The 26,729-nt window shown below is 51.3% G+C and overlaps 1 protein-coding gene across 2 annotated transcripts in view; it reads right to left on the bottom strand.

The window, feature by feature from the left end:
• Positions 1-26,308, bottom strand: part of SLIT1 (slit guidance ligand 1) — a 189,513-nt gene extending 163,205 nt beyond the window's left edge. The window contains exons 1-3 of one of the 2 annotated variants that reach the window (XM_010389575.2): positions 25,828-26,308; positions 4,430-4,501; positions 2,993-3,064 (exon numbers count right to left, since the gene is read on the bottom strand). In XM_010389575.2, the coding sequence (XP_010387877.1) occupies positions 2,993-3,064; positions 4,430-4,501; positions 25,828-26,024 (341 nt within the window). In that variant the 5' untranslated portion in view covers positions 26,025-26,308. The remainder of the gene's footprint in view (positions 1-2,992; positions 3,065-4,429; positions 4,502-25,827) is intronic. The other variant, XM_010389576.2, reaches the window with a different exon arrangement.
• Positions 26,309-26,729: the final 421 nt, after the last annotated feature.

Here is a 26,729-nt window from a genome sequence, read left to right as displayed (position 1 = left end):
GGTGTCACTTTAAAAATCAGGAATACTCCCCCAGATTGCTCCCAAGGCCCTTTGGAAAATCTCACTCCACCTTCCAGAAACCAAAACCAAAAATCATAAACATGGTATATGTGTGTGGTTTAGGCGAGGCAAACAACACAGAAAGAACTCCAGTGTTTCACACCAAAGAGAAAGACTTTGGCCAAAACAAAAAGAAGAGGGGTTAGTAAATGCACATTTCTATGTTTTAACATAAAATGAAATGTCTAAGATGTCTGGGGGGTTTTGTGGTTGTTGCTACTGTTTTTGAGACAGAATCTTGCTCTGTCACCCAGGCTGGACTGCAGCGGCATGATCTCGGCTCACCGCAACCTCCGCCTCCTGGGTTCAAGTGATTCTCCTGCCTGAGCCTCTGGAGTAGCTGGGATTACAGGCACGTACCACTGTGCCTGCCTAATTTCCCTATTTTTAGTACAGGCAGGGTTTCACCATGTTGGCCAGACTGGTCTCAAACTCCTGACCTCAAGTGATCCACCCCCGCTTGGCCTCCCAAAGTGCTGGGATTACAGGCATGAACCACCACGCCTGGCTAGTATGTGTGGTTTTTAATGACTCTGCACTTTAATCACCTTTTATGATTAACTGATGCAACACTGGTCTCCAACAACTCAGTGGGAGGCCACTGAATTGACCACTCCGGAAGGTGCCTGCAGGGCTGAAGTTGCCACTCACCCACTGGGGTCATGTCTCAACCCCCCAGACCCTTTCCCTCCTCCTCTCCTTCCCGGCACCGGCGGTGGAGCCAGGTTGGGTCAGGTCCAGATCAGCCCCTTATAGCCAGGTCATTAACATGTATTTTGTTCTAAGTCTTCTAAAGAAAACAAATGCAGCATTCGACATCTGGTCTAGATGTGGGCTTCTTATCATTTCGTTTGAGGCCTGGATGTGGAACACAAAAGAAAGATCGCCTTGCTTTCTTCCAGGCTGTAGGAAGGCAACGAGGCAATCATATTCTTTTCCTTTTATTTAATATCTTATTTTCTTTAATATAAAAATGAAAGGGCCAGGCACAGTGGATCAGGCCTGTAATCCCAGCACTTTGGGAGGCTGAGGCGGGCAGATCACCTGAGGTCAGGAGTTCAAGACCAGCCTGCCCAACATGGTAAAACCTACTAAAACAACAGTTTTAGTTGGTTTTTTTGGTGGTTTTTTTTAGTTTTAGGCTCTACTAAAAATATAAAAAATTAGCCGGACGTGGTGGCGGGCACCTGTAATCCCAGCTACTCGGGAGGCTGAGGTAGGAGAATAGCTTGAACCCGGGAGGCGGAGATTGCAGTGAGTCGAGATCATGCCACTGCACTCCAGCCCGGGCAAGAAGAGTGAAACTCTGTCTCAAAAAAAAAAAAAAAAAAAAGAAAGGTGCGGTGTCAGGTCATCTTCATTAAGAGCTCAGACTTTGAAGGCAAAATTATCTGGGTTCTAATCCCTTCTTCTGCACAACTGGGGACAAGTGACTTAATCTCTGTGTACCTCTCTTTCTCATCTGTGAAATACCACTTAGAGCAGTGTTGTTTTAAGGATTAAATGAGATAATATAAGGCAAAGAGCTGCCCCAGGTTCCTAGCATAGAGTGGTGGTAGCTATAATCATAATAATAAACTTGTCATAAGAAAATTCATTAAAAGAGAAAAACACAAAGAATAAAAATAAAGTTACCTATAATCCACCACTCACTATAATGAGAGTCAGTGGTTCCAGTTGTCTTCTTCCTCCTGTATTCCATCTACATGCAAATTGATTTTAGTAATACTATTGTCATTTTTTATCTTTTCCATTTAACATTATATTGCAAGCACATTCCCATGGCCTTAACTGTTCTTCAGAAATGTGATTTTATATCTTATGTATCCACTAGAATGAATTTCCAATTTTTTTCTATTGAAATAATGTGCAATGGCTGGGTGTGGTGGCTCATGCCTGTAATCCTAGCACTTTGGGAGGCTGAGGCAGGTGGATCACCTGAGGTCAGGAGTTCACGACCAGCCTCGCCAACATGGTAAAACCCCATCTCTACTAAAAATACAAAAACAATTAGCCAGGCGTGGTGGCGTGCACCTGTATTCCCAGCTACTCGGGAGGCTGAGGCAGGAGAATCATTTGAATCCGGGAGGTGGAGGTTGTGGTGAGCCGAGATCATGCCACTGCTCTCCAGCCTGGTAGACACAGCAAGACTTGGTCTCAAAAATAAATAAATAAATAAATAAATAATAAAATGCAATTAATATCCTGATATATAATTTTTAGCCATGTCTCTGATTATTTCCTTAAAATAAAATAGACTTTCTGGTTCAAAGAGCATGAACTTTAGGACTCTTAACACCTACAGCCAGTCCACTTTCAGAAGGAAGCGATCGGCGACCACCGTGAATATGAGTGCCCATCCCCCACCTCACCCCACCATTTTTTTTCATCGTTGCCAAACTGAAATGCAAAACTTGATCAAGACCCATTTTCAAACTTAAAAGCCCTATTCAGCAACAAACCATGTGAATCAGAACACGCCTCCACCTTCACATTTCTGGACTGTGGCCCTGTGCACCTAAGACACCAATCCCCTAGGGCTTCCCTGATGGGTCCGCTTGGCACACCACGGCTTCTTTTAAGGACACACAAATCAATGGACAGCGGTTATGTCAGGATGAGATGACAGGAAGAAATTTCACTTCCTCTGTATTATTATGTAAATTTTTTGCCTCACATATCTTCAGGGAAAAACAACAGGGACAGTTGCATGGAGAATGTGGGGTGGGGACCCACTCCAGGTTTCTCTGTGACCATGCCTTGTGACCACTTTCACAGCTGCAGCTGCTCCTGGCTCCATCCGCTGAAGGAGGCAGGCTGAGCGTGGGGTCCCCTCCCCTGAGTGCCCCTCATCCCTGGCAGCAGCTTGGCCTGCCAGTTCCCTCACATGCCAGCCCCCCGCCCTCCTGGCCCGCACCCTGCCAGGACTCACAGCCGCTCCAGCTCCTTCATGTCATCAAAAGCCCCACGTTCCACTGCTCCAATCTGGTTCTCCATCAGCTGCCTGGGGAAGCAAAGAGACAAGGACAGCTACAGGGTGTGGGACAAGGGCTGCTAGCAACAGCTGGCACGACGGAGGGGCAGAGGCAACCTCTGCCAGGGCAGCATTGGCAAGGGAGTAAGACAGGAGCCATGCTCAAGCCTCAAACAGGCCTATGCCTGGGCTGAGCAGACCCAGTTTCCTTACACCTTTGCAAATTCGCCAACATGGGCTCCTCAGGGTTCCCAGCATCTTACCTCACTGCAAAATACACTTGCAACCCCCGACCCTCTGAAGTTGCCTGCCAGGGCAGAAGGCCGCGGGGCACCCGAGCACCATGTGTCCGCTCCAATCAGGCTCCAGGGAGCCAGGCCCAGCAGCAGGCAGCACAGGCTGGCTTGATCTGCTGGCGCACGTGCCCTGGCCTCTTTGGGCCCTGAAGGCACATGTCCAAGGGACAGAACAGGGGGGACCGGCCAGTATCGGGGGAGGGGAGCCTGTGCCAACTGGGCAGAGCCCACACAGGCAGCAACACACTCTACAATTGGCAGACAACACCCTCTCTGCCTGTACCCCCACCCCGCCTGGCCCCATCTGCTGAAGACAAGAGTGGGGTGCCCACGCCAACTGAACCACCTGGCTCTGTGGGACTCTGCGTCCCCTTGCCGCCAACGTGCCCTGAAACCCAGAGCATCCGGCTGGTGGGGCAGCATTTTTCACCAACAGATTGACTGTTGCCTGATAACTTTTGAGATAGTCAAGTATGTTTTTCCCACTGCATCTGTCCCTCTCCACCCGCAAGCAGGTAGCTTGCGTGCCCCTGCATGGGCCTCAGATGACGTTGGGGGCAGGGCAGGGGGGGAAACGCCACCAGACACTTCTCTTTCTCTGCCTTGTTTCCAAAAGCCTGAAGTGTGAGAGGCTCCCTCTGGAGGCCTGGGGGCAGAGGGGAGGGGAATCCCTGGACAGAGCCTGGGCTTCCCCAGACTCAGAAGGGACACACCCAGAGCCTGGGAAGGGGCACAGGTCAGGGGGTTCTGGAGCAGATCGCTGCCCAGTGGCTTGTCAGCTCTGACCTCACAGACGATTGGTCATGAGGTCCCTGCTCCTCCAAAGACCCTCAGAACTGCGGAGGTGGGAGTTCTGAAAGAACTGAGGTCCTAGGATCCCTGCGCTACCCTGAGAGCACAGGACGTCAGATCTTATGACGAGTTAAGACTCAAGACTCAACATCACCCCATCTGACACCCCTCAGGATGTCTTGCCAAGACCAACTCCACAGTGGAGGGGCCCAGCCAGTCCACCACCCTACCACCCACAGCCAGGGCCCTGCCCAGGACCACCGTGGCACTGCTGGGGGTGGGGTGGGAGGGAGCACCCCATACTCACAGCACCCGCAGCTGCTTGAGCCCCACAAAGTCATTCTTATGGATCCGAGTGATGTTGTTGCCATTGAGTTCCCTGGAGGAAGAAGGAGAGAAGGAAGCAGTGAGGTGAGCAGGGTGAGCCCCCAGGCCAGGGGCTTTGCTCCAGGTGCCCTCCCCGCTGGATCAGCCAGTCATCTCATCATTGGGGCTGGGGGCTTCTGTGAGTTGAGTCTGTGTCAAGGCCCAACAAGCTGGGCCCTCTTTGCAGCTGACATCCAACCCGCTGGAACTGCAGGGCACAGGGTGCACCACTGCGAGTGCTGTGGAAACCGAAAACGTGGTTTCTGCCCACTAATGCAGCTCAGTCTAGTTGGAGAGATGAGCCATTCACCCAGAGAAGAATGTGGAAACTAGTCAAGGAGAGAGGCTATTCAGGTAGAATCCTCGCTGAGCCTCAGTTTCCTTATCTATAAAATGGGGACGACAACTGTGTCTAACTTATAGGGTCAGCACAGGGTATAAGCAAGTAAAGGGCATGGCCTGCGCTTGCAAAGGGCCCCATGGGGACACCAGTGTTATCGTCTGGTGGCACTGGCTCCTGCGAGCTGTCCATATTCTGAGCAAGAGAGAGCATCGAGGGCCATGCAATTTTAAAGGACTTAGGAAACGGGACACAAGCTGAGGCTCCAAGACAAGGAAGAACTGCACACGACCGGGAGGGAGCAGACGTGCCTCGAGGACCACACTGCATCAGGCCTGTAGTAGCTGAGGGGTGAAGGGGGCAGCAGACAGCCAGAGAGTTGGAAGCTGTGAGAAGCAGGGCTGGGGGAAGGCGGGCCAGATCACAGAAGGCTGGAGAGAGCAAGCAGAGAAGAAACCGAGGGCCAGCGGAGGCTCTGGGTCAGGGGGATGGGGGGCCTGCCAGGAGGCCAGTCCTGCAGCAGTGAGCAGGAGGGTGGCCAGGAAGGGAGGCCACCCCCACCATCTGGGTCCTGGGGCCAGGCCTACGGCTCCTCCTCTCACCCCATGCCGGGCTGCCGGGCCCCTTCTTCCTTCCAAAGCCACCTTGGACCCACCTGAAGAGCTGTCTGCGCCCCCCCAGCCTCACTCAGCCTCACCAAGGCAGGCCATTCCAGGAGTGAGGCTCTCCCTACCCCAGAAAGCTCCCCCACTGAGCCCCACACAGCAGAATCTCCCTCAGGCCTCACTCCAGCTGTCCCCTCTGCCATCTATCTCCCTGGGACAGCTCCCGCTTGCCTCCACCTCTTCCTCAACACTGTCATGCTCACACATTCTCATGCACAGGCGCACACACACGCCCCATGTTCACCTACAGCCCAGTCTTCTCACTTAGCCAACTTTAGTCAAAAGTTCTAGGTATGACCAAGAGCTCAACCCAAGTCCAAGCTACTTTGAGAAACAAAGTCCCTGTCCTCCAGGTGTTTAGAAAGTGTTTGGTCTGGCCAGGTGCAGCGGCTCACACTTGTAATCCCAGGACTTTAGGAGGCTGAGGCAGGCGGATCACCTGAGGTCAGGAGTTCAAGACCAGCCTGGCCAACATGGTGAAACCCCATCTCTACTAAAAATACAAAAAAATTAGTCGGGCATGGTGGCGGGCACCTGTAATCCCAGCTACTCAGGAGGCTGAGGCAGGAGAATCATTTGAACGCAGGAGGTGGAGGTTGAAGTGAGCCAGGACCGCGCCATTGCACTCCAGCCTGGGCAACAAGAACGAAACTCCATTTCAAAAAAGAAAGAAAGAAAGAAAGTGTTTGGTCTGGGTGATGTTCTAGGCTTGCTTCCACTAAGATCAACAACACGTGGATTCCTTTTCTGCATCATCTAGGAACTGGCATTACGCACCATGCAGAAAAGTAGTAACTGTGCACATCTTACAGATGAGAGTGGCTCTAAGAGGCTAGGTGCCTTCCCAAGGTCACCTGCTGGTAATTGACGGAACAGAAATCTGAACCCATGGCCATCTGACCCGCAGGCCAGGCTTTTTCTACCAGGTCAGGCTGTCTCAACATTCAACGCATCCTCTCGCTGCCCGTCCCGTGGGCCTGGCTCCTGATCCTCAGAAGCAGCTGCAAAAACTCATTCCCTTCTCCTCATCACTTTCCTAACAGGATCTCTCAGAGGGGCCTGAGGCCTTTCCAAGCTAACACAAGCCATTGGTGAGAGCCCCTGACTGAGCCGCCTCCCCACCCTAAACGCTGCAGGGACACCTTCTCCAAATGAGATGGCTCTGCTCAATGTAAAGGTCATTTTTCAATGAACTAAATATTATTTCCTGAAACAGCCACTCTGAGCCTCACTGTGTTGCACCCCAACCTGCTCCCTCTGCACCCTGGCCTTTCTTCAAACACTGAGAATGTCATCATGAAGCTCTTTAAAAGTGGTTCTCTTCCCAAGCAGGGCTGGTTTTCTTTGGGCTGAAATGTTTATCCCCAAACCTAAAACCAAAAGGCATTTTTGGTTGTTGTTTTTCTATTACAAAAATATGTCAGCATTGATTATAAGAGGAAAAATCTTAAACAAGTGAAATGGACATTAGTAGAACATTGCTTGGTTGAATTCAGCACATCTGCGAAACTGCCATCTGTCATGCAGCCATTTAAAATGGCACAGATCTGCTTGTCTTGACAAAGAAAGTTGTGCATGACACAGAACATGGGAAAAGGTCATAAGGCAACCCTTTTCTAAAAACCTGCTTGATATGGTTTGGCTGTGTCCCCACCCAAATCTCATCTTGAATTGTAGCTCCCATAATCCCCATGTGTCATAGGAAGGACCCGGTGGGAGGTAATTGAATCGTCTGAGCAGGTCTTTCCCGTGCTGTTCTCGTGATAGTGAATAAGTCTCATAAGATCTGATGGTTTTATAAAGGACCGTTCTCCTGCACTTCTCCTTGCTCCCACCATGTGAAGAAGGATGTGTTTGCTTCCCCTTCCACCATGATTGTAAGTTTCCTGAGGCCTCCCTAGCCATGTGGAACTGTGAGTCAATTAAACCTCTATCCTTTATGAATTACCCAGTCTCAGCTATGTCTTTGTTAGCAGTGTGAGAATGGACTAACACACTGCTTATGTAGAAACAGACACACACACACACACACACACACACACGAATACAGAATGTGCTGGGGGCTGTGTGCCACATAGTAATAGCTGTCACCACTAAGTGGTAGGACTCAAGGTGACCTCAGTTTCTTTTGTATACTTTTCTGCAGTTTTCATTTTTTAAAGACATCTGTTTTTATAAACAAACATAATATCCAACATATAATATCCATAATAGCCAACATATAAATAAAAGTTATTGCATATAAAAATAAGAGTGCTGGCCGGGCGCGGTGGCTCAAGCCTGTAATCCCAGCACTTTGGGAGGCCGAGACGGGCGGATCACAAGGTCAGGAGATCGAGACCATCCTGGCGAACACAGTGAAACCCCGTCTCTACTAAAAATACAAAAAACTAGCCGGGCGAGGTGGCGGGCGCCTGTAGTCCCAGCTACTTGGGAGGCTGAGGCAGGAGAATGGCGGGAACCCGGGATGGGGAGCTTGCAGTGAGCTGAGGTCCGGCCACTGCACTCCAGCCTGGGTGACAGAGCAAGACTCCGCCTCAAAAAAAAAAAAAAAAAAAAAAATAAGAGTGCTGGCTGGGTGCGGTGGCTCAAGCCTGTAATCCCAGCACTTTGGGAGGCCGAGACGGGCGGATCACGAGGTCAGGAGATCGAGACCATCCTGGCTAACACGGTGAAACCCCGTCTCTACTAAAAAATACAGAAAACGAGCCGGGCGAAGTGGCGGGCGCCTGTAGTCCCAGCTACTCGGGAGGCTGAGGCCAGAGAATGGCATAAACCCGGGGGGCAGAGCTTGCAGTGAGCTGAGATCCGGCCGCTGCACTCCAGCCCAGGCGACAGAGCTAGACTCCATCTCAAAAAAAAAAAAGAAAAATAAGAGTGCTATGCACATTACTGAATATTTTTCCATTTCCAAAACAAAGAAAAAAATGAAAGTCATACATAATCCCATCACTAAAAAATAACTCCTTTTAATGTTCTGAAATATTTGCCCTCAAGCCTGTTTTTGTTGGAAACTATTTTTATATACTTAAGATAATTCAACAAACGTTTACAGAAGACTTACTATGTGCAAAGTGTTTTGCAAGGTTCTGAAGAGGATGAATGAGACATAAATGTTACCCCCTCCTTCTACAATATCATACACTGTGTATTTTCCACCTAAGACTCCGATCGGCCATGAAGCGTCCCTTCATTTGGATATACCAAGTTACTGGACCACTCTCTCCCTGATTCCCTGTGACTGGTATCCCTGGGCTGTTTAGATATTGTCCAATTATAAACAATATTGCATAAAGGTTGATGAGCATTTGGGAGGAATACATTCCTGTAAATGCAATTACTTGGTCAAAATCATGAAAAATCTGATGAATTTTACATGTCATTCATCACTCATTCCTTTTCATGGCAACTAAAGCAATTGACTATGATAATTATTCCCACAGATGGCAAAATTGAGGCAAAGACAAACACTGACTTATCTGAACAAGGCGGCACCCAAAATGGAACTCAAGAATCCCTGAGGATGGAATTCCCACTAAGGCAGGGCAGAGGTGGAGAGGACATTCTGATGACACCCCACATTAGCACACCTCTCTTCTTACCCTTTTGTACCAGCCCCCACAGTGCAGGTGCAGGGGTACATTCCTTAGTCCCACTCCTGTTTCTCACTTCCTACACCCCACTCCACACAAGACCTAAGACAAGCAGCGAGAAAAAGACAACGGCACAGACAGCAAGGCAAGCACAGCCTCTCCCTTGGGGACTCTGCTTCTGGGCCAGAATGTCAAAAGAGGCCCAAGCCCACCCCAGCCTGCCCCCATCAGCCTTGCTGTCTAACGCAGAGCTTAATGCCTTCTCTCAGGGGAGAGCCCCTCACCCCAGCCCGCAGCCTGAGAGCTCTCACTAAGCTCCCAGGTCTGACGGCTGCTGCCTAAGGAGGCATTATTGCCACTTAGGCTGAGAAAGTGACCTCCACTGGGTAGCCCATCCTCTCTCCCACCAGCATCAAGTTCACAACCTAAGCCAGCCACTTCCCCTCATCAAAGGCTGCTAGAATAAGGCAAGGAGGACATTTTCCTACCGCATCTAATTCCTCCAATGGGAGGTCCTCAATGTTGCCACAGAATCCCCTCCCCCAGCAAGCTGCCAGGGGAGACTGGGAGATGCTGCTAGGACCTTAAGCCCAGGGCAGCCAGGGCAGCTGGTGGAGTGGGCCCACCCGGGCAGGTCCCAGCCTCAAGTCTCAGGAAGATCCCAAGATCCAGAGCCCACCTGCGCTCCCTGAGGTTTTGCCACTAGAGCCCACACCTGCCACTTCTTCCCGGGCACCAACTATGTGCAGGTTCTAGGCCTGACCCTAAGCATGCTTCATCTCATTTCACTCTCATTTCACAACCTATAACAGGAGTCATATGCTCTCCAACTTGCTGAGGAGGAAACTGAGGCACAGATGCATGAAGCAACTTGCACGGTGCTACACGGCTAATAAGTGGTGGGGCAGGATCAGACCCCAGCCAGTGTGATTCCACGTTCTGTCTCCTACGTCACAAGTCCTCACGTTGCTGGACTCTCCCTCTGTCCCCTCATCCCATGCCCTCACCTCAAGTGGCCATGCCTTGGACAGAGCTGAAGAACAAAACTTGAGGGCTTTGTAGAGGACACAGCTGCACTGGGGCTCCGTAACGAAACCATGTGCTCTGCCCACACAACAATTTCGGGGGCTTCCCGGCCAGGCTGAGCTAAGTGTTCTTAGTCGCCAAGAGTGTGGGCTCTGGAGCCAGACCATCCGGCTTCAAATTCCTGCTCCACCATTACACTGGCTGTGTGACCTTGGGCACGTAAGTTAGCTTTTCTATGCCTCAGTTTCCCGATTTATAAAATGAGGATGATGGTAAGACCCACCACTTGGAGATGTGGTGAGGTTTAAATGTCTTGATATTTCTAAAACACAAGAATAATGCCCGGCACACAATTCGTGCTCTCTACAGCAGTATTACCTGCTGCGATTATCTTTACTACTGCCACTGTTGTGATTTTCCTCTAGGACTATGGCTCCACCAGGAGGTGGCGTCCTCTGGCTCAGCTCCAGCCGGTGCTGGACTGGCAGGACCAAGTTGAACTGGGAGGAGTCACTCACTTCCCTGCAGGACCCAGGAAGCTGAAGATTAGGGAAGACACCCTAAGATGGTTCTCCCTCTTCCAAAAGTCATGAGTTGACACCCATCCTTCTCCCCAAGGAGGAAAAATGCTCCAGTGGCAAATGGCCCTGATTTCCCTCCATTCCTGTGTGGTCCTAACCTAAAAGGAAAACCTCGGTGGCAAAAGATTTTGGAGAAAATCCTCCGAAGCAAAGTTACCAAGGAAAAAACAAAAACACACAAGGATGTCTTGAATCCTCTCAGGAAACAAGAATTTGATCCCCAGTCTCTGGGTATTTGTGAGGCACCAAAAGAAACCCTGGGATTTCCTGGGGCTGCAGGAATAAACTCCCTAGGCCCCTCACGGGCTGTTCTGGGGGCTCCTGGCGCCAGCTTCACAATTTCTCACCCTGGACCTCCAGCCACTCCTGTTACCTCAGGGACTAGAACGTTCCTTCCTCATCACAGCCTGTGGTGGATGGAGAGGCTCACCCTTCCTGCAGGGTCTCAAAAACAACAACAAAAAAAAAAAAAACAAGAAAGAAAGAAAGAAACCACACATGCTATCACCGAATAAGACAAGCCTGCTCGGGAACGGTACACCCAGCTCTTTGCTTTGAAATCTTACCCTGGCCAAGGCTGCGGCGCTGAGAGTCAACAGAGTCAGACAGAGAGAACGGAGGAAAGAAAGAAATTCCCTCCCCAGCCACTGCCCAGACAGCAGTAAAGGGGCCCACAGAGGCCTAACACCCCAATCTGCAGGCTGGCCTATGCGCATTTCCCCCATACCACCCGCCAGCTTCAACACCCGCCCCATGCCTCTATCCTCGAGCCTGAGCCCTGAAGCGCCGCCTCACAGGCTCCCCTCGTTCACCTTGGCCCCCCTCCAATCTGCTCTCCAAGCCACAGCCAGAGTGGTCTTTTCAAGATGCAAATCTGATCATGTCACTCCACACTTAAAGCCTTCAATGGATCTCCATTGCTCTTGGAATCAAGACAAATCTCCTTAGTGGCCGGGCGCGGTGGCTCATGCCTGTAATCCCAGGACTTTGGGAGGCTGAGGCAAGTGGATCACCTGAGGTCAGGAGTTAGAGACCAGCCTGGCCAACATGGCGAAAACTGTCTCTACTAAAAATACAAAAATTAGCAGGGCGTGGTGGCAGGTGCCTGTAATCCCAGCTACTTGGGAGGCTGAGGCAGGAAAATCGCTTGAACCCAGGAGGCGGAGGTTGCAGTGAGCCAAGATTGTGCCACTGCACTCCAGCCTAGGTGACAGGGCAAAACTCCATCTTACAAAAAAAAAATCTCCTTACCATGAACTACAAGCTCCCGGAGTGGTCTGTTCTGTGTCCACCAACCCAGCCCGCCCCATGTTCCTTCTGACTTGCTACTTCCTCTGCCTGGAATGCTCCTTCCTTCCTCTTTGCCCATGAACTCCAATTGGCAAACCTTCCTATCACAGGCCCACAGAGCGCCCTGACCCTCTCCTTTGTAGCACAAATCAGAGCCAATTGCTTTTTTTTTTTTTTTTTTTTTTTTTTGAGATAGAGTCTTGCTCTGTCACCCAGGCCAGAGTGCAGTGGTGCAATCTCAGCTCACTGCAACCTCCACCTCCCAGGTTCAAGCTATTGTCAGGCACCCACCACCATATCCAGCTAAATTTTTTTGCATTTTTAGTAGAGGCAGGGTTTCACCATGTTGGCCAGGCTGGTCTCCAACTCCTGACCTCAAGTGATCCAACTGCCTCGGCCTCCCAAAGTGCTGGGATTACAAGCGTGAGCCACCTCCCCCAGTCAGAGTCAATTTATACTGATTTGGAGGATTCCATGACTGATGTCCCAGCCTCCACATGAGATTAGAAGCAACCTGGGGACACAGACTGTGTTTTATTGCTATTGTACACCCAGGGTGCAACACAGAACATGGCACATGATAGATGTTTCAATAAGTATTTCTTGAATACAGGAAAGAATTTGCATTAAAATTGACATTTTAAATAGCATTAGTTGAGTGGGTTTTCCATGTTTCTTTGTCTCCCTACTCCAAAAATAAACACACACACATTAAGAAATGCTCTCCCCAGCCAGGCATGATGGCTCACTCCTATAATCCCAGTGCTTTGGGACGCCAAGAGGGGAGAATTGCTTGAGATCATCCTGGGCAACATAGCAAGACCCCATCTCTACAAAGAAAGTTTTATTTTAATTAACCAGGCATGGTCATCTCAGCTACTTGGGAGGCTGAGGTAGGAGGATCACTTGAGCCCAGGAGGTTGAGGCTGCAATGAGCTATGATTGTACCACTATACTACAGCCTGGGCAAGACAGCAAGAACCCTGTTAAAAGAAAAAGAAAAAAAGAAAGAGAGAGAGAGAGAGAAAGGAGGGAGGGAGAGGGAGAGAGAGAGAGAGAAATTTAGAAAGACAGAAAAAGAAACATTCTCCCCAAATGGACATCACCCCAAAAAAGCTCCACGCAGAGGATGCTCCCATGTTACCAACAACCTCCTCTCTTCCAGGTCTTTCCATTCTCATAAGTGAGCCCAATATGAGCAAGGAAATCGCATCCTGAGGGTCCAAGCTGCTAAGTGAGACAGCTGGGTGATTCCAGACACCCTCAGGAGGAAAGAGGAAAGGACAGGTTGTCTTCTTCCTGCTCGGGGGTGGTCTCAGTCTTCAGGAGAGCCAGAGTAGCCGGTGGAATGGGGCAGGTCCCTTCCACGGGGCAGCATTGGCCTGGCTGCTCCATAAACATGAGCTCCACGTACTTCTTACAACATCCCTTGGAAGTAGGCGTCTTTCACATCACCTTACAAATGAGGAAATGGAACCTACAGGCTGAGTGTCAGAGCTGGGAAGCCAATCCAAGTGGTTCAGTGTTTGGGCCAAATAACTCAGGCCTTGAAGGCACAGGCCTGGGCTGGAATCCCAGCTCCACCCCTTTTTTTTTTTTTTTTTTTTTTAACACAGGGTCTCACCGTGTAGCCCAGGCTAGAGAGCAGGGGCATGATCACAGCTCACTGTAGCCTTGACCTCCCAGGCTCAAGTGGGGGTAACGAGGATCTGAGCAAAGCCAGCATTGGCCTCAAGCAGCGGTGAGGCAGGAGGGCCTGAGGCCCCAGCGGGTACAGTCTGGGGTTTCCAGGAATTGAGGTTGATGGGGAAGGAGGGGGTCACAGAGGGATCCCTGAGTACAGCTGCAAGCCTTGGCAGGTATTGGAAGACTCTGAAGTCCTGGAGGCCTGAGCCCAGAAGGGCAGAGTGAGCCCAAGGAAAGGGTAGCTGTGGCTCCCGAAGGGCGAAGGCCTCTGGCCAGCCTGCCTTGGCCTACGGGGTAGAAGAATAATTATTCCTCAGCCCTTTAATAGGAAAATACTAGCCCCCCAGCTGCAGGGCTTCCACTCTGCTCCCCCGTTCCCTTCAATATCAGCGCTTCCTTCTGGCCTGGAGCAGCCTAGAGCTCAGCAAGCTCTTCCCCTGCCCCCAGCACATGCACTAGGCTCCCTGTCCGAACAGCCTTCAGGCCTCCAGTCAAACGCCCTCCTCTAAACCAGCTTGCCCAGGTGCCCACTTATCTCCTCTGGAGCTCGGACAGCCATCGGAGTTGCAGGTCAATAGGAAGTCCTTTGTCTAAGGCCAGTTTCCCAGCTACCTGTAAGGGGAGAGGCCGCAGCTGGTTTGCTCACTGCTGTATCCCCGGCACCTGTGAGGATACCTGGCACATAGTAGGTGCTCACTGAATACAGGCTGCCAGAACAACCCTGCCCACTGAGCCCAGGGGCTGCTGGCATACCATGGTCGAGGCCTTGCACACACTCCCGTCAGCCAGCTGGGCCTTCCCCACATCCTCAGGCCTCAGTAGGTGAGAAGCCAGGCCTCCCAGCATCCCAGTCCTCCAACCCACCAGTCTGAGCCACAGCCAGACACCAACTCCAGCCTGGGACCACCCTCTGACATGTGATCAGTGGGGAAGCCCCAAGGAGGAGGAGGCAGGGACCCCATGCCAGGGCCCATTTGCTACTGATCCACTCCACCCTTGCGCCTGGGCTCCTGGGGACCAATCTTGTTTCCTTGGCTGGAGAAACAGCAATTGCTACAGTAGTATCCCAACCAAGTCAGCTCATTTAAGCCTCACAGTGGTACCTGGCTCAGAGGCTCCTTATCAGTCTTGACTGACAGATAAGGGCACTGAGGCTTAAAGAGTTTAGATGACCTGTTTCAGGTCACCCAGCTGGTTGAGGAGCAGGACTTGAGCTCTGGCACATCTGACCCCAGGACCCAGCTCTTTAAAAAAAAAAAAAAAAAAAAAAAAAATTAGTTGTTAATTGTGGTAAAAATATACATAATATAAAATCTACCATCTTAATCATTTTTAAGTGCAGAGTTAGCTCTGTAGTATACTGTACTACTTCAAAATATATATATTCAGACTGTTGTGCAAACCAATCTCCAGAACTTTTTCACCTGCAAAGTGCAACTCTATGCTACAGAGCTCCCCCATTCTCCGCCAGTCCCTGGCAACTGCCCTTCTGCCTTCTGTCTCTGAATGTGACTCCTCTGGGTACCTCAGATACGTGAGATCATAGTGTTTGTCGTTTTATGACTCGCTTTTTCACCCAGCACAATGTCCTCAAGGTTCATCCATGTTGTAGCATGTGTCAGAATGTCCTTTTTTAAGGCTGAATCATATTCTATTCTATATAGAGAGACCACATTTGGTTTATCCCTTCATCTGTTGGTGGACATGCGGCTTGCTTCCTTGTTTTAGCTATCGTAAATAATGCCGCTTTGAATACGGGTGTACACATACCTCTTTGAGACTCTGCATTCAGTTCTTTTGGGTATTTACTTGGAAGTGAAATTGCTGGGTCATATGGTGATTCTATTGTTAATTTTTTGAGGAATCGCCATACGGTTTTCCACAGTAGCTGCACCATTTCACATTCCCACCAACAGTGTGCACATCCTTGTCAACACTTATTTTCTGTTTTTTTGACAGTCGCAACCCTAGTGGGTGTGAGGTAGTCAGGGCCCAGCTCCTAATCCCAACTCCATGGGATTCTGTCCTGAGGCCCAAAGTGCACCCCAATCCCTTCACTTCTGAGGCCCCGCCTTGCTCTTGCCAATCCCCTTCCCAGGTCTGCAGCCTACCCCCAAACCACAGCCCTGCAGCCAGGGCTCCACTGACAGCCCCTAGGCCTCCATGCTCTCTATCCATGCAGGCCCCTGGGAGGCCATCCACCACCTCCCTGAATCTGCCCAACTCTGCTCACCATTCTCCACCCCAGACCAGACACCTTGCTCCCTATACCAGCCTGCAACCTGGGTCCACCCAGCAAACATGTGCAGGCAGGAATCAATCATGGCCAATTTGCCTTTACAGCCCCAGCGCTCAGCTGGCAGGTGTTTTGTAGATACTGAATGAATGTCTGGCAAATAATGAAGAAATGAGTGAATGAAGTCAGGCCTCATTAAGACTACAGAGCAGAAGCCAAATTTAAAAACTAAACACAGGCACGTCTCAGAGCCTCAAGACTCAGGGAATCTCAGCTTACCACTTACCAGCCAGCTGTTCAACCCTGGGCAGATGGCTCCACCTCTCTGAACCTTCTTCTCATCTGCAAAGCAGAGGTGAGTAATACCTTCCTCCCAGGAGTGTTATGAGGAGTAAAAGAGGGAACTCTGGTAAAGCAGCTCATTTGAGGCCAGCGAGAGGGAGGGGCTCTAAGCCACGACCACGACAACAGCCACCATCAAAATTCCCTTTCACCTCTCTCTGCTTCTGTCCTTCCCTGGCCCATCACCAGCCCTCCCCATTCCCGCATTCCCCAAGACCTCTGGCTCCCTCCTTCCCTCTCCAAGAGACTCCAGTCCACCTGCCTCTATGCTGCAAGCAACTCTCTCCTGAGCCTGCTCCCCTTCAGAGTTCCCATGCCTCTCTTCTCCTCTGCAAACTTCCTTACCACCTACTCGCTGCCGGCCATCTGCCTCCTGCCTTCTGCTTCTCCCAGGAAACTGCTCTGCCCACTTTACCAGTGACCTCTGATCTCATGTTCCAGAAGCTTTCCTTGGACCTCCTCCTCAGACAGACTGAATGCTCTCCACGCTGTTAACCCTCCTCCTCTTCGCCAGACTCCTTCTTTGGCCTTTGCAATAACCACTCGGCCCAGGTTCAAATCCACAAACGTGTAGCCAGTGCTCCCCACTGTCAAACACAGGACAGGAGTTCCTCCCGCCTCTCCACCATCTCTTCCCTCGACGCCGTCCCTTCCTCCTGCCCTCTAATGTGGGTGGGAGCTAATGTGTGTAAGTCCTCGAAGGATGTGCTTTCTTCTCCAGGAAACCCCAGCACCAAGCAGTGTTTCTTAAACTGTGTCCTGGGCACTCCAGAATCCAAATCACCGGAATTGCCTTGCTGAAGATCTACAGAGCCAGCACCTCTAGGATGGGCTGGGAATCTGCATTTGGTGCCAGCCTCCCAGGAGATCCTTATTCCTACCAAAGTTTCTGTTCCACTGCCTTCATAGGTTGAAGCACTTCCCCTGAGCCTCCCCCGATCTCTCTCTCCAGCCTGAATACTCTCCAGAGTAACCTTCCCCATCATGACCTCTGGGGCCATCTTTTTCACGTAGATTTTTAGTGGCAATTCAAAGAAAACACGCAAAAACCAAATTCACAACTTCTCCTCCAAGATCAGTCAGCCTTTTCCAACTTTATTCCAGTCCCAAGATCACTCTCTCAGGCTCGAGCCTCAGAGTCCACCATGCCATTCCCACTTACTCTCTCTGCTCTCTCTGCCTTGGTCCAGACTCACTTCCCCTCGTATCTTGGCCTCTGCAATAGCTTTGAACTCTATGACTGTAGTAGATTCCTATGACAAATTACCATACACTAGTGGCTGAAAGTAACACAAATGTATTATCTTTCAGTTCTGGAAGGCAGAAGTCCAAAATCAGTCTAACCATGTCAAAGTCAAGGTGGTGGCAGGACATTAACAGCAGATTGGATAAAGAAAATGTGGGCCGGGCGTGGTGGCTCACACCTGTAATCCTAGCACTTTGGGAGGCCAAGGCGGGCAGATCACAAGGTCAGGAGATCGAGACCATCCTGGCTAACATGCTGAAACCCCGTCTCTACTAAAAATACACAAAATCAGCCGGGCATGGTGGTGGGGGCCTGTAGTCCCAGCTACTCAGGAGGCTGAGGCCAGAGAATGGCGTGAACCTGGGAGGCGGAGCTTGCAGTGAGCTGAGATCACGCCACTGCACTCCAGCCTGGGTGACAGAGCGAGACTCCGTCTCAAAAAAAAAAAAAGAAAGAAAGAAAATGTGGTACATGTACACTACACAGTACTACGAAACCATAAAAAAGAAGGAAAGCAGGCCTGGTGCAGTGGCTCAAGCCTGTAATCCCAACACTTTGGAAGGCCAAGGTGGGTGGATCACCTGAGGTCAGGAGTTTGAGACCAGCCTAACCAACATGGTAAAACCTCGTCTCTACTAAAAATACAAAAATTAGCCAGGCACAGTGGTGGGTGCCTGTAATCCTGGCTACTCAGGAGGCTGAGGCAGGAGAATCGCTTGAACCCAGGAGGTAGAAGTTGCAGTGAGTCGAGATTGTGCCACTGCACTCCAGCCTGGGCAACAGAGCAAAAACTCCATCTCAAAAAATAAAAAAAAACAAAACAGATGAGGGAGAAGGGAAAGTTCTTTCTTACGGTAGAAAGTCAACTAATAGAGAACAAATGATGGAGTTGAAAATCATCATGAATGCTAAAACTAGGGGGATGAAAACTTGATGAGAAACAGAATGTGCACCTAGCTTCAAACAATCCCCCAACAAATTACCTGTTAATACCAAAGAAGAAAACAACAGCCTCTCAGCAGAGAAGCCTGGCAGACATCAACTTATCAAGTGATTAAAGACAAAATCACCAATACTGGCACAAACCGACATCACCTGCCTTCTGACATGGTGCACCAGGAAGGACACGGAGTCATTATTTGGCATTCCCAGTAAAAATGCGTAACCCAAATGTAACCGTGAGGAAAGATCAAATGAAGCCAAACTGAGGAGCATTCTGCAAAATAATCAGCCTGCATGTATCAATAATGTCAAAGTCAAGAAAAACAAAGAAAGGCTGAGGAACTCTTCCAAATTAAGGGACACTAAAGACCATGACCATTAAATGCCATGTGTGATTCTGGCAGGATTGTGGACCTGGGGAAAAACAGCCATGAAAGACATTGTCCGGGCAATTGATAAAAACTGAATGTGAATTCTGGAGTATAGTTTTGCACCGATATTTAATTTTCTGATGTTGATAGCCTCATTGTTCTTAGAAAACACCCACCAAGTATTTAAAGGAAAAAAGTTACAATGTCTCCAAGCTATTATTAAATGGTTCAGAAAAAAATTACCTATGAGTGTGTGTGATAGAGAGGAGAATGTGTGTGTGTGTGTGTGTGTGTGTGATTATGATAAAGCAAATTGGATTGTGATGTATGCACAAGACCATAAGTTTATTAAAAATCATTTATTTGTTTTTTAAAATTTAATAAAAAGTTTTACACACCCCCTCTGAGGACTCCCATTTCCCTGCCCCATGGCCTAGGTGCCCACCCATTTCTTTAATCTCCTCTCCCAGAACTCACCAACACAAATCTTCGCCCCTCAGGGGTGTCTGCTTCTCACTCTCCTTCCCAAATACATGGCACATACCTTCTGAATGCTCCCAAACTCCCTTACTCTCACTTCCCCTTACTACTTAACCTAAGTCTTGTCCAGTCTTCAAGCCCCGGTTCAAACCCTACCTCCACAACACAGCAACAATCCAATCCCTCCTTTCCATCGAGCGACTCTCATCAGACTCATCTCCACACTGATGGGGCACTATGTGCCAGGCATTGCTCTATTCTAATTATTAATCTTTATTCTTGCTGCCTTCAGCCAGCTTTCCCTAGCATTAACCTCTTTCATAACCATGGACAGTTATCAAAACTAAGAAATTAGCTGGGCATGGTAATGCATGCCTGTAGTTCCAGCTACTCGGGAGGCTGAGTGGGAGCATCGCTTGAGCCCAGGAATTTGAGACCAGCCTGGGGAATATAGTGAGATCCCGTCTCAAAAAAATCATCTCATCTGAACTTCAAGGCCTACGAGGTAAATGCTGCCACTGGTCCCATTTTACAGATGAGTAAGCTGAGCCGCTAGTGAGTTGTCTAAGATCTCTTGGTAGGTGATGAAGCCAGGATTCAAACTGGGCCATTCTCATACTGAAGCCTGGGCTGGTAGCCACTGTGCTCCTCGTCTCTACGGACATCCTTACACATTTGTTCTTTCTCCCTCACCAGGCCGAAAGCTCCTCAGGCCTCTCTCAATGACTCTATGCACCCTGCAGGTGCCCAACAGCTGTCTGTCCGCCACAGGCTGGGTTCCAGAAAGGAGAGGAGGGGGTCATGAGCTCTGTCAAAAAGAGGAGCCAATTCTCCACACCCTCCCCGCCCCCCAGCACAGCCCAGCTCCCTGGCTACTGCCCAAGGCCCGGCCGTCATCTGCTCTGGGTAATAAGTATTTGTATGGCGATAATTACAGCATTTCGGAAGAAAATCCCATTAAGCAAGAGCCCCGCCGAGCTGCTAATGCCGGCACAGAACTGGAGGCAGCAACTCCGCCAAGCACCCGTCTGCTCCCAATAATGCAGGAGCGGCCCAGCCCCAAAAGAGCACGGCCGCCCCTGCTGGCAGCCTCAGGCAGCCTGAGCCACCGACACCCCGCCTGCCCCGCACAAGAAGGGGCACCGAGGAACATCAGCCCCCACCCCCTGCTTGTGCCCCAGGGTTCCCATCGGCTGCCTGATAAGGAAGAGGAGGGCCACCCTGGGATCCAGCATGACGTCCAAATTTCCTTCACATCCCTGCAATTCTCTGTCACCTTAATAACAATAATAATACTACCATTTATTGGGCATTTGCTGTCTGCCAGGCCCTGTGCAAAGCACCTCTGCGAGCATTACCGCATTTAATCCTCATGACCACTCTTTGAAGCAGACCCTATCATCATCCCCACTTTATGGGCAAGGAAATGCGGTTCTGAGAAGTCGCCCTTTCCTCCAGACCACTTATCCCAGCTTGCAGTTATGTGCTTATTCTTATGTCATTCATCTCTATCTCCCCTGCTGGACTAAAACTGGGGTTTGTGTTTCTGTCCGGCACTATTCATCCAGCACAATGCAGACGTTCAATAGATAGCTATCTGTTGAATGAGGGAATTAAACCCCATCACTTGCCCAAGGCCTCCCCAGCTGCTGAGTGGCAGAGTGGGGTTAAAAACCTAGGCAGTCTGACTTCACAGCCCTGCCATCACGACCACCCGCTCTGCATACGGTCCTCACTCTGTCTCCAAATCCCAAGGGAAAGAGGCAGAGATGCCCAGGAAAGGTAAATGAGTGTTCTAAATAGACTGTGCTCTAAGCAGACAGACTGCAAGAGAGCCAGCACTCAAATCCTTACCTCCTAAGCTCTCTTCTGCCCCACCCAAACCCTTGAGCCTCTAGCTTGAGCTTTCCAAATAATAACAATAATATCCTAATGATTGAATCACAAAGCATTTTCACAACCGTAGCATGAGTGAGTGCAAAGGCCCTTTGAGGTAGTAGGTGTCATCAGCCCCAGAGGCCGAGGCAAGGGCGAACACCAGCCATGTGCCAAGTGTGGCACGTTGCCTCACTACTGCTCACTATCAACCTGCACAGCTGTCGTCATCCCCTTTTACAGATGGGGAAACTGGGTCTCAGAGCAGGGAGAGGCACAGCATGGGGGTCCTAACACCAGTCATTCAGAGCCCAGCAATAAGCCAGTGTGCTGGCAACCACACCAAAGCCTAAGCAAGCAGGGGACTCTTGCCCTGCCAGGAGGAATCTCCCCTGCACAGCTCAGGTCTCTGCTACAGGATACCATGGTGGCCTGCTCAGATCCAACCAGGCCCTGATGGCAGATGTGGCTGCAGTGGCCCCTGACCTCATTTACCAAGGTCACCATACAATTATTATTGGAATTTCAAACAGGCTCCCCAGAGGATCAGCCTCAGGTGCCCTGGGCAGCCTCCCTTCTGTGTGACCACTCAGCCCTGTTAAATGAGACCTCGAGCTCAGGGAACTGAGTCTAGAGAGGGCCTCCCAGGCCTCTACAGCAGGCATGGAGATAGGGCAGGGTGGGCGAACTGGCAAGGAGGGAAGGGCACATAAGGAGGACGGCAAGGCTGGGCATAGTGGCTCATGCCTGTAACCCCAGCACTTTGGGAGACTGAGGCAGGAGGATTGCTTGAGCCAGAAGTTTGAGACCAGCCTGGGCAACATAGCTAGATCCCCATCTCTACAAAAACAGGGAAAAAAAGACCTGACAAGCAGCAGAATGTGCTGGGCCTGGAGGCAAAGAAAGAACAGTAGGCCTTCCCAAAGGCCCTGCCTGCCTCCCTCCGGCAACTTCCCCTCTCTGCACCCACAAGGGGAATCTTCCACAGGCCTCAAATACCCAGTGTGCCGAGGGTTGGGGGACCCAGCGATGTCCACACATACTGCACTCTTACACTCTCCCGGACACTCTAGTTAAAAGATTCTTTTAATTAAAAATCAAGTCCAACTGAAAGTCAAGGTCGTGGAAGAAAAAAAATAACTTAACGGTGACCATGGCTGGGTCCCTCGGTGCCTGGGCAGTACAAAGAGAGGAAGCTTCCTGGGCCTCCTCCGCCGCCTCTCCCAGCCCTGGCTCTGTATTTTAATTGTTCATTACAGTGAATTATTTAGCACCCCTTCCCTGCCCAGCTGACCAGCCCCACAGCCCCTCTGGCTGAAACAATTTCCTCAGCAGCTCTGGGGCCTACACAACCTCTTCCCCGAAATCCCCACAGCAAACCAATGACAATTTCTTTCCATTTCGAGGGACAGGCCTGGACCCAGAGTTATAGAATATATGATCATAAAGTTGCCAGGCCTCACAGGCTGCCGCAGAAACTGCCCAAAGGACAACAGGCAAATGCACAGCTGCAGTCCATAAAAATTTCACAGCCTCAGAAGAAGCCGCTGTTTCAGGCTCTGATACTGCACGACACTCATATTGATTAGAGAGAGCATTTGCCACAGTTATTTTGAGTCTGCCTGGGCTCTTACCAAGGCCTCTTTCAAGATGTTCTTTTCCTCTTCGAGCAGCTCTTTCACGGGCTGCCTGGAGAACAGGCGGGCTCCCTGCACTTTCCCAGTCCAGGAAGCTTTGCCCACATGGCAGAGATCAGACCTGCTCCACTTCCCCAGGATAACTCACCCCTGGATTCCAACTAGGAATTCCAGAGGAAAAGTTCACATATAGAAAGGCTTCCTGACCCTTCCCAACGTCTCTTTCCAGCCTCAAGTCCCACTCCACTCACTGGCCACTGGCCACAGCATGTTTCAGCCTCAGGGACAAGCTGGTCCATCTTCCCATATCAGGCCAGGCACGCTCACACCTGCAGGCTTTTGGCTCATGCTCACACCTGCAGGCTTTTGGCTCATACTCACACCTGCAGGCTTTTGGCTCATGCTCACACCTGCAGGCTTTTGGCTCATGCTCACACCTGCTGGCTTTTTGCTTATGCTCATACCTGTAATCCCAGCACTTTGGGAGGCGGAGGCAGGAGGATTGCTTGAGCCCAGAAGTTTGAGACCAGCCTGGGCAACATAGCTAGATCCTCATCTCTACAAAGAAAAGGGGGGGGGGAAGAGGTCTGCAAGAAAGCAGGCCCCATGACCTGAAAAGCAGCAGAATGTGCTGGGCCTGGAGCCCAGCTATTCCCTCTGCCTAGACTGCCTGCCCTCTGTGCTTGGCAAAATCCAAACCAACCTTGATAAGTGGCCCATCCTCTGAGAAACCCCTTCACCCTGGAAAAGGGCTTCTCACCCCAGTGTTCCCACAGCCTGTTCCCTGAGGCTGCCTGGCCCTCTTCTAAGAGCTTACCATTAGAGGTCCTCTGCCCAGTTCTCTAGACCATGTGCCCCTTGAGGACAGGGATGGGCTCACTCCCTGCTGACGCCTCAGCACCCAGGGCAGTTCCTGGCTCAGAAACATTTGCTGAATTAAAATAATGAGATTCCCCTCCCTATCCTATCGTAATAATGGTTCTCACTTAGTGAGCATCAGAAGGTACCAGGCACTTCCCATACAGGATCTTCCATCCTCACAAGAACCAGATACCTTATGGTTCTTTCAGCACCATTTTCCTGATGGAAAGCAACTAAGGTTCAGAGAAGTTAAGTAACTTGCCCAAGGTCACACAGCTAATAGGTGACAGAGCTGGAACCCAGGTAGTATAGCTCCCAGAACACCACCTCTTTCCTCTGTACTAGGAAATTTCACTTTCATCTCACTCTGATCACAAAAGAGCTAAAGAGTTCATGGAAGTCTTAAACACTAAAGGTGGTGAGTAAGGATGGAGGAGATGACTTTAAGACTCAAGATTCAAAAGCAAAGAAGAGGAGCTAATGTGTCTTAGATCTAGGCTGCAACCAGGGTAGCAGCTTCAGGAGAAACTCTGGTGGACAAGGCAAGGGGAGCAGGGAGCAGGTACAGAGGGGACAGGCATGGAGGGTGACCAGGCCACCGCAGAGGTCCTCTGGACAGATTTCTGACCCTCAGTTCCTCTCCGGGTCCACACAGGATAATGCACACGCTGCCCATGGGAAACTCAGTTTGGTACTACCTCTCCCCAGCCCTGTAACACACAAGCATTCACACACACACACACATACACATGCAACACACACACACACACACACACCCTCTAGATTGCATCTAGATTGCAAATTCTCTGAAGCCTCCACAGAAATTTTTCAGATGCAGCCAAGAAGAGTCTGGGGCAAATATGTGCTCACTGATTGCTGGCCTTGGTACAGAGTCTGATTCAGGAGACAGCTCTCCTCAGGGTCAGATTTCCGTCTCTGACCAGCTGGGGGCCATGAAAATGTGCTCGAAAGTTATCAAAATATGCACGCCTTTCCTGAGAGCCACTGCAATCACCAAGGAGTGTGGGAAGGAGGAGTAGGTAGGTTTCAAAGGAGCCAGCAGCCTTCTCCAAAGCCCTGTTCAAAAATCTCCTGGTGCAGTCACCTCTGCGAGCAGTACAAAGGCCCTGCATGTGACCAAAATCTACACACACACAGCCCATTACGGGGACTCTTATGGCCTCACACTATTAAAGTGGCCCCTTAATACTAGGAATTGACACAGAAACACATTATGCAGGAGACTCAGAAAACAAAGTATAAAGGTCTGTAAATACACACACACAAACACACACACACACACATTCTACTAGCTTAGTGGGTCTAGAAAAGGGTCAAGTTTCCTCAAGAATTTACGAGTGAGAGAGAGCAGGGGAAGAGAAATGCTCTTTTTATGTGACTTGTCATGGTCAATATCTTTAACCTTGGGCCCCCCTCTCCAAGCTCCTGACCTCTTGGCATTATCCACCCCGTTCTCCATCCAAGACACACCTACCCTTTCCGGGTGCTGAATGTTATAAACCCCAAGCCACATACCCAAAGCCCTCAGGTCCCATTGTCTGCCTGCGTTGGGGATGACTGGGTGGGGAGGGAGGCGGGTGAGTAGAGGACCAATGCGTGGCACCTGCAGGGGAAGAATTCTCAAGGCTCTGGGGCAAACAATGGAGAAGAAGGGGCAGACCAGAAACTTCGCCTCCATTCCACCCTGCTGCCCTTCGTCAGGAGCAAGCTCTGGGAGCGGTAATCTGCGCAGCTGGCTCAGAACGCGGCCGTAGCCCCATGTGCCTAAAAGGAGACACTGTCCTGGCGAGTGTGGGAAGTGTCCCTCCTGGATGCAAGGAAGGCTTTCTGGCACCAGTTCGCAGGCACCCTGGAGGAATAAAGCGCTGGCGCAGTGGGGAGGGCGGGTGCGGAATGCAGGGTGCAGGTGTGAGGACCGGAGCTGACAAACCGCCGAGGGCCCTTTGAATCCCAGGGAAGGGGAAACCACAGCGCTCCTGGCTCCTAGCTCCTGGCTCGGGAAAGACCTCGGCAAGAACTGACCAGTCTGTGGGCTGCAGAGCCCAGGCGGGCCCCAGTGGTCCTGCCCCCACCCCGAAGTCCGGAATTGCGTCTGGGTTGGAGGGCAACCTCGGAGCCGGGGAGCCAGGGGCGGGGGCCATACTCACAGGCGCTCAGTGTTCCGCGGGATGTTCTTGGGAATGGCCTGCAGCCCAGTGCCGTGGCAGTCCACCGTGGTTCCGGTGCAGGTGCAGAGGGCGGGGCACGCCGAGGCTCCCAGGCTCCACGCGGCTGCCCACAACAGCAGCCAGAGCTCCGGTCGGACCGGCCCCGCGGAGGACCCCCACCCGGGCGTCAGCGCCATGGTGCCCTCACCGCGTCCCGCTCGCGAGCCAGACGGCGGTAGCCGCTGACCATCCCCGTCCGGGGCCGCCTCCAGGTGCAGTCCCGGGGCAGAGCCACCGAAGAACCGCGGGCTTGCGCGCGGCGTCCCTGCGGGCTGGGAGGCACCTTACTCCTCCAAGCGACGGCGCCTGTGCGCGGACGGAGGGAGGGCGCCTTGGGCGGAGGGCGCTCGGCTCCTCTGCCGTTTCGCCGCCTGCGTCTCCCTCTCCCTCCCTCCAGCTCCCAACTGACTGCTGCGAGGAGGAAAATGGGCAGGCCCCGCGCGCGCACGCACCCTGAGCACACACCACACACCACACACACACACACACACACACACACACGATCACACACACACCCGCGCGCTCGCTCCCACCCGGCAGTCATCCATCAATCGAAAAGCACACATCCGGGGCCGGGCTCCTCCCCGCCCTCCCCCCGCAGTCCCCCTCTCCCGACGACCACTCGGCGGCTGCAAGCCGCCTAGTTTCAAAGGTGGAACCTCCGAGGCGCCGCCAGCGGGCAGGGGGCTGCGGGGGAGGGGAGAGGAGGGAAGAGGGGGTTTGGCTCGACCTGCCAAGTCCTGGCTGTCGACACACACTCGCGCGCACACGCACACACACACACACACAGCGAGGATGCACACATTTAGACGCACGCACGCCGGCACCCGCGGCCCCAGCTG

The sequence above is a fragment of the Rhinopithecus roxellana genome, chromosome 11 (assembly GCF_007565055.1).
Source record: "Rhinopithecus roxellana isolate Shanxi Qingling chromosome 11, ASM756505v1, whole genome shotgun sequence".
NCBI classification, from domain to species: Eukaryota; Metazoa; Chordata; class Mammalia; order Primates; family Cercopithecidae; genus Rhinopithecus; species Rhinopithecus roxellana.
Note: the sequence above shows the minus strand (reverse complement) of the source record. Positions and strands in the feature narration are given on the sequence as shown.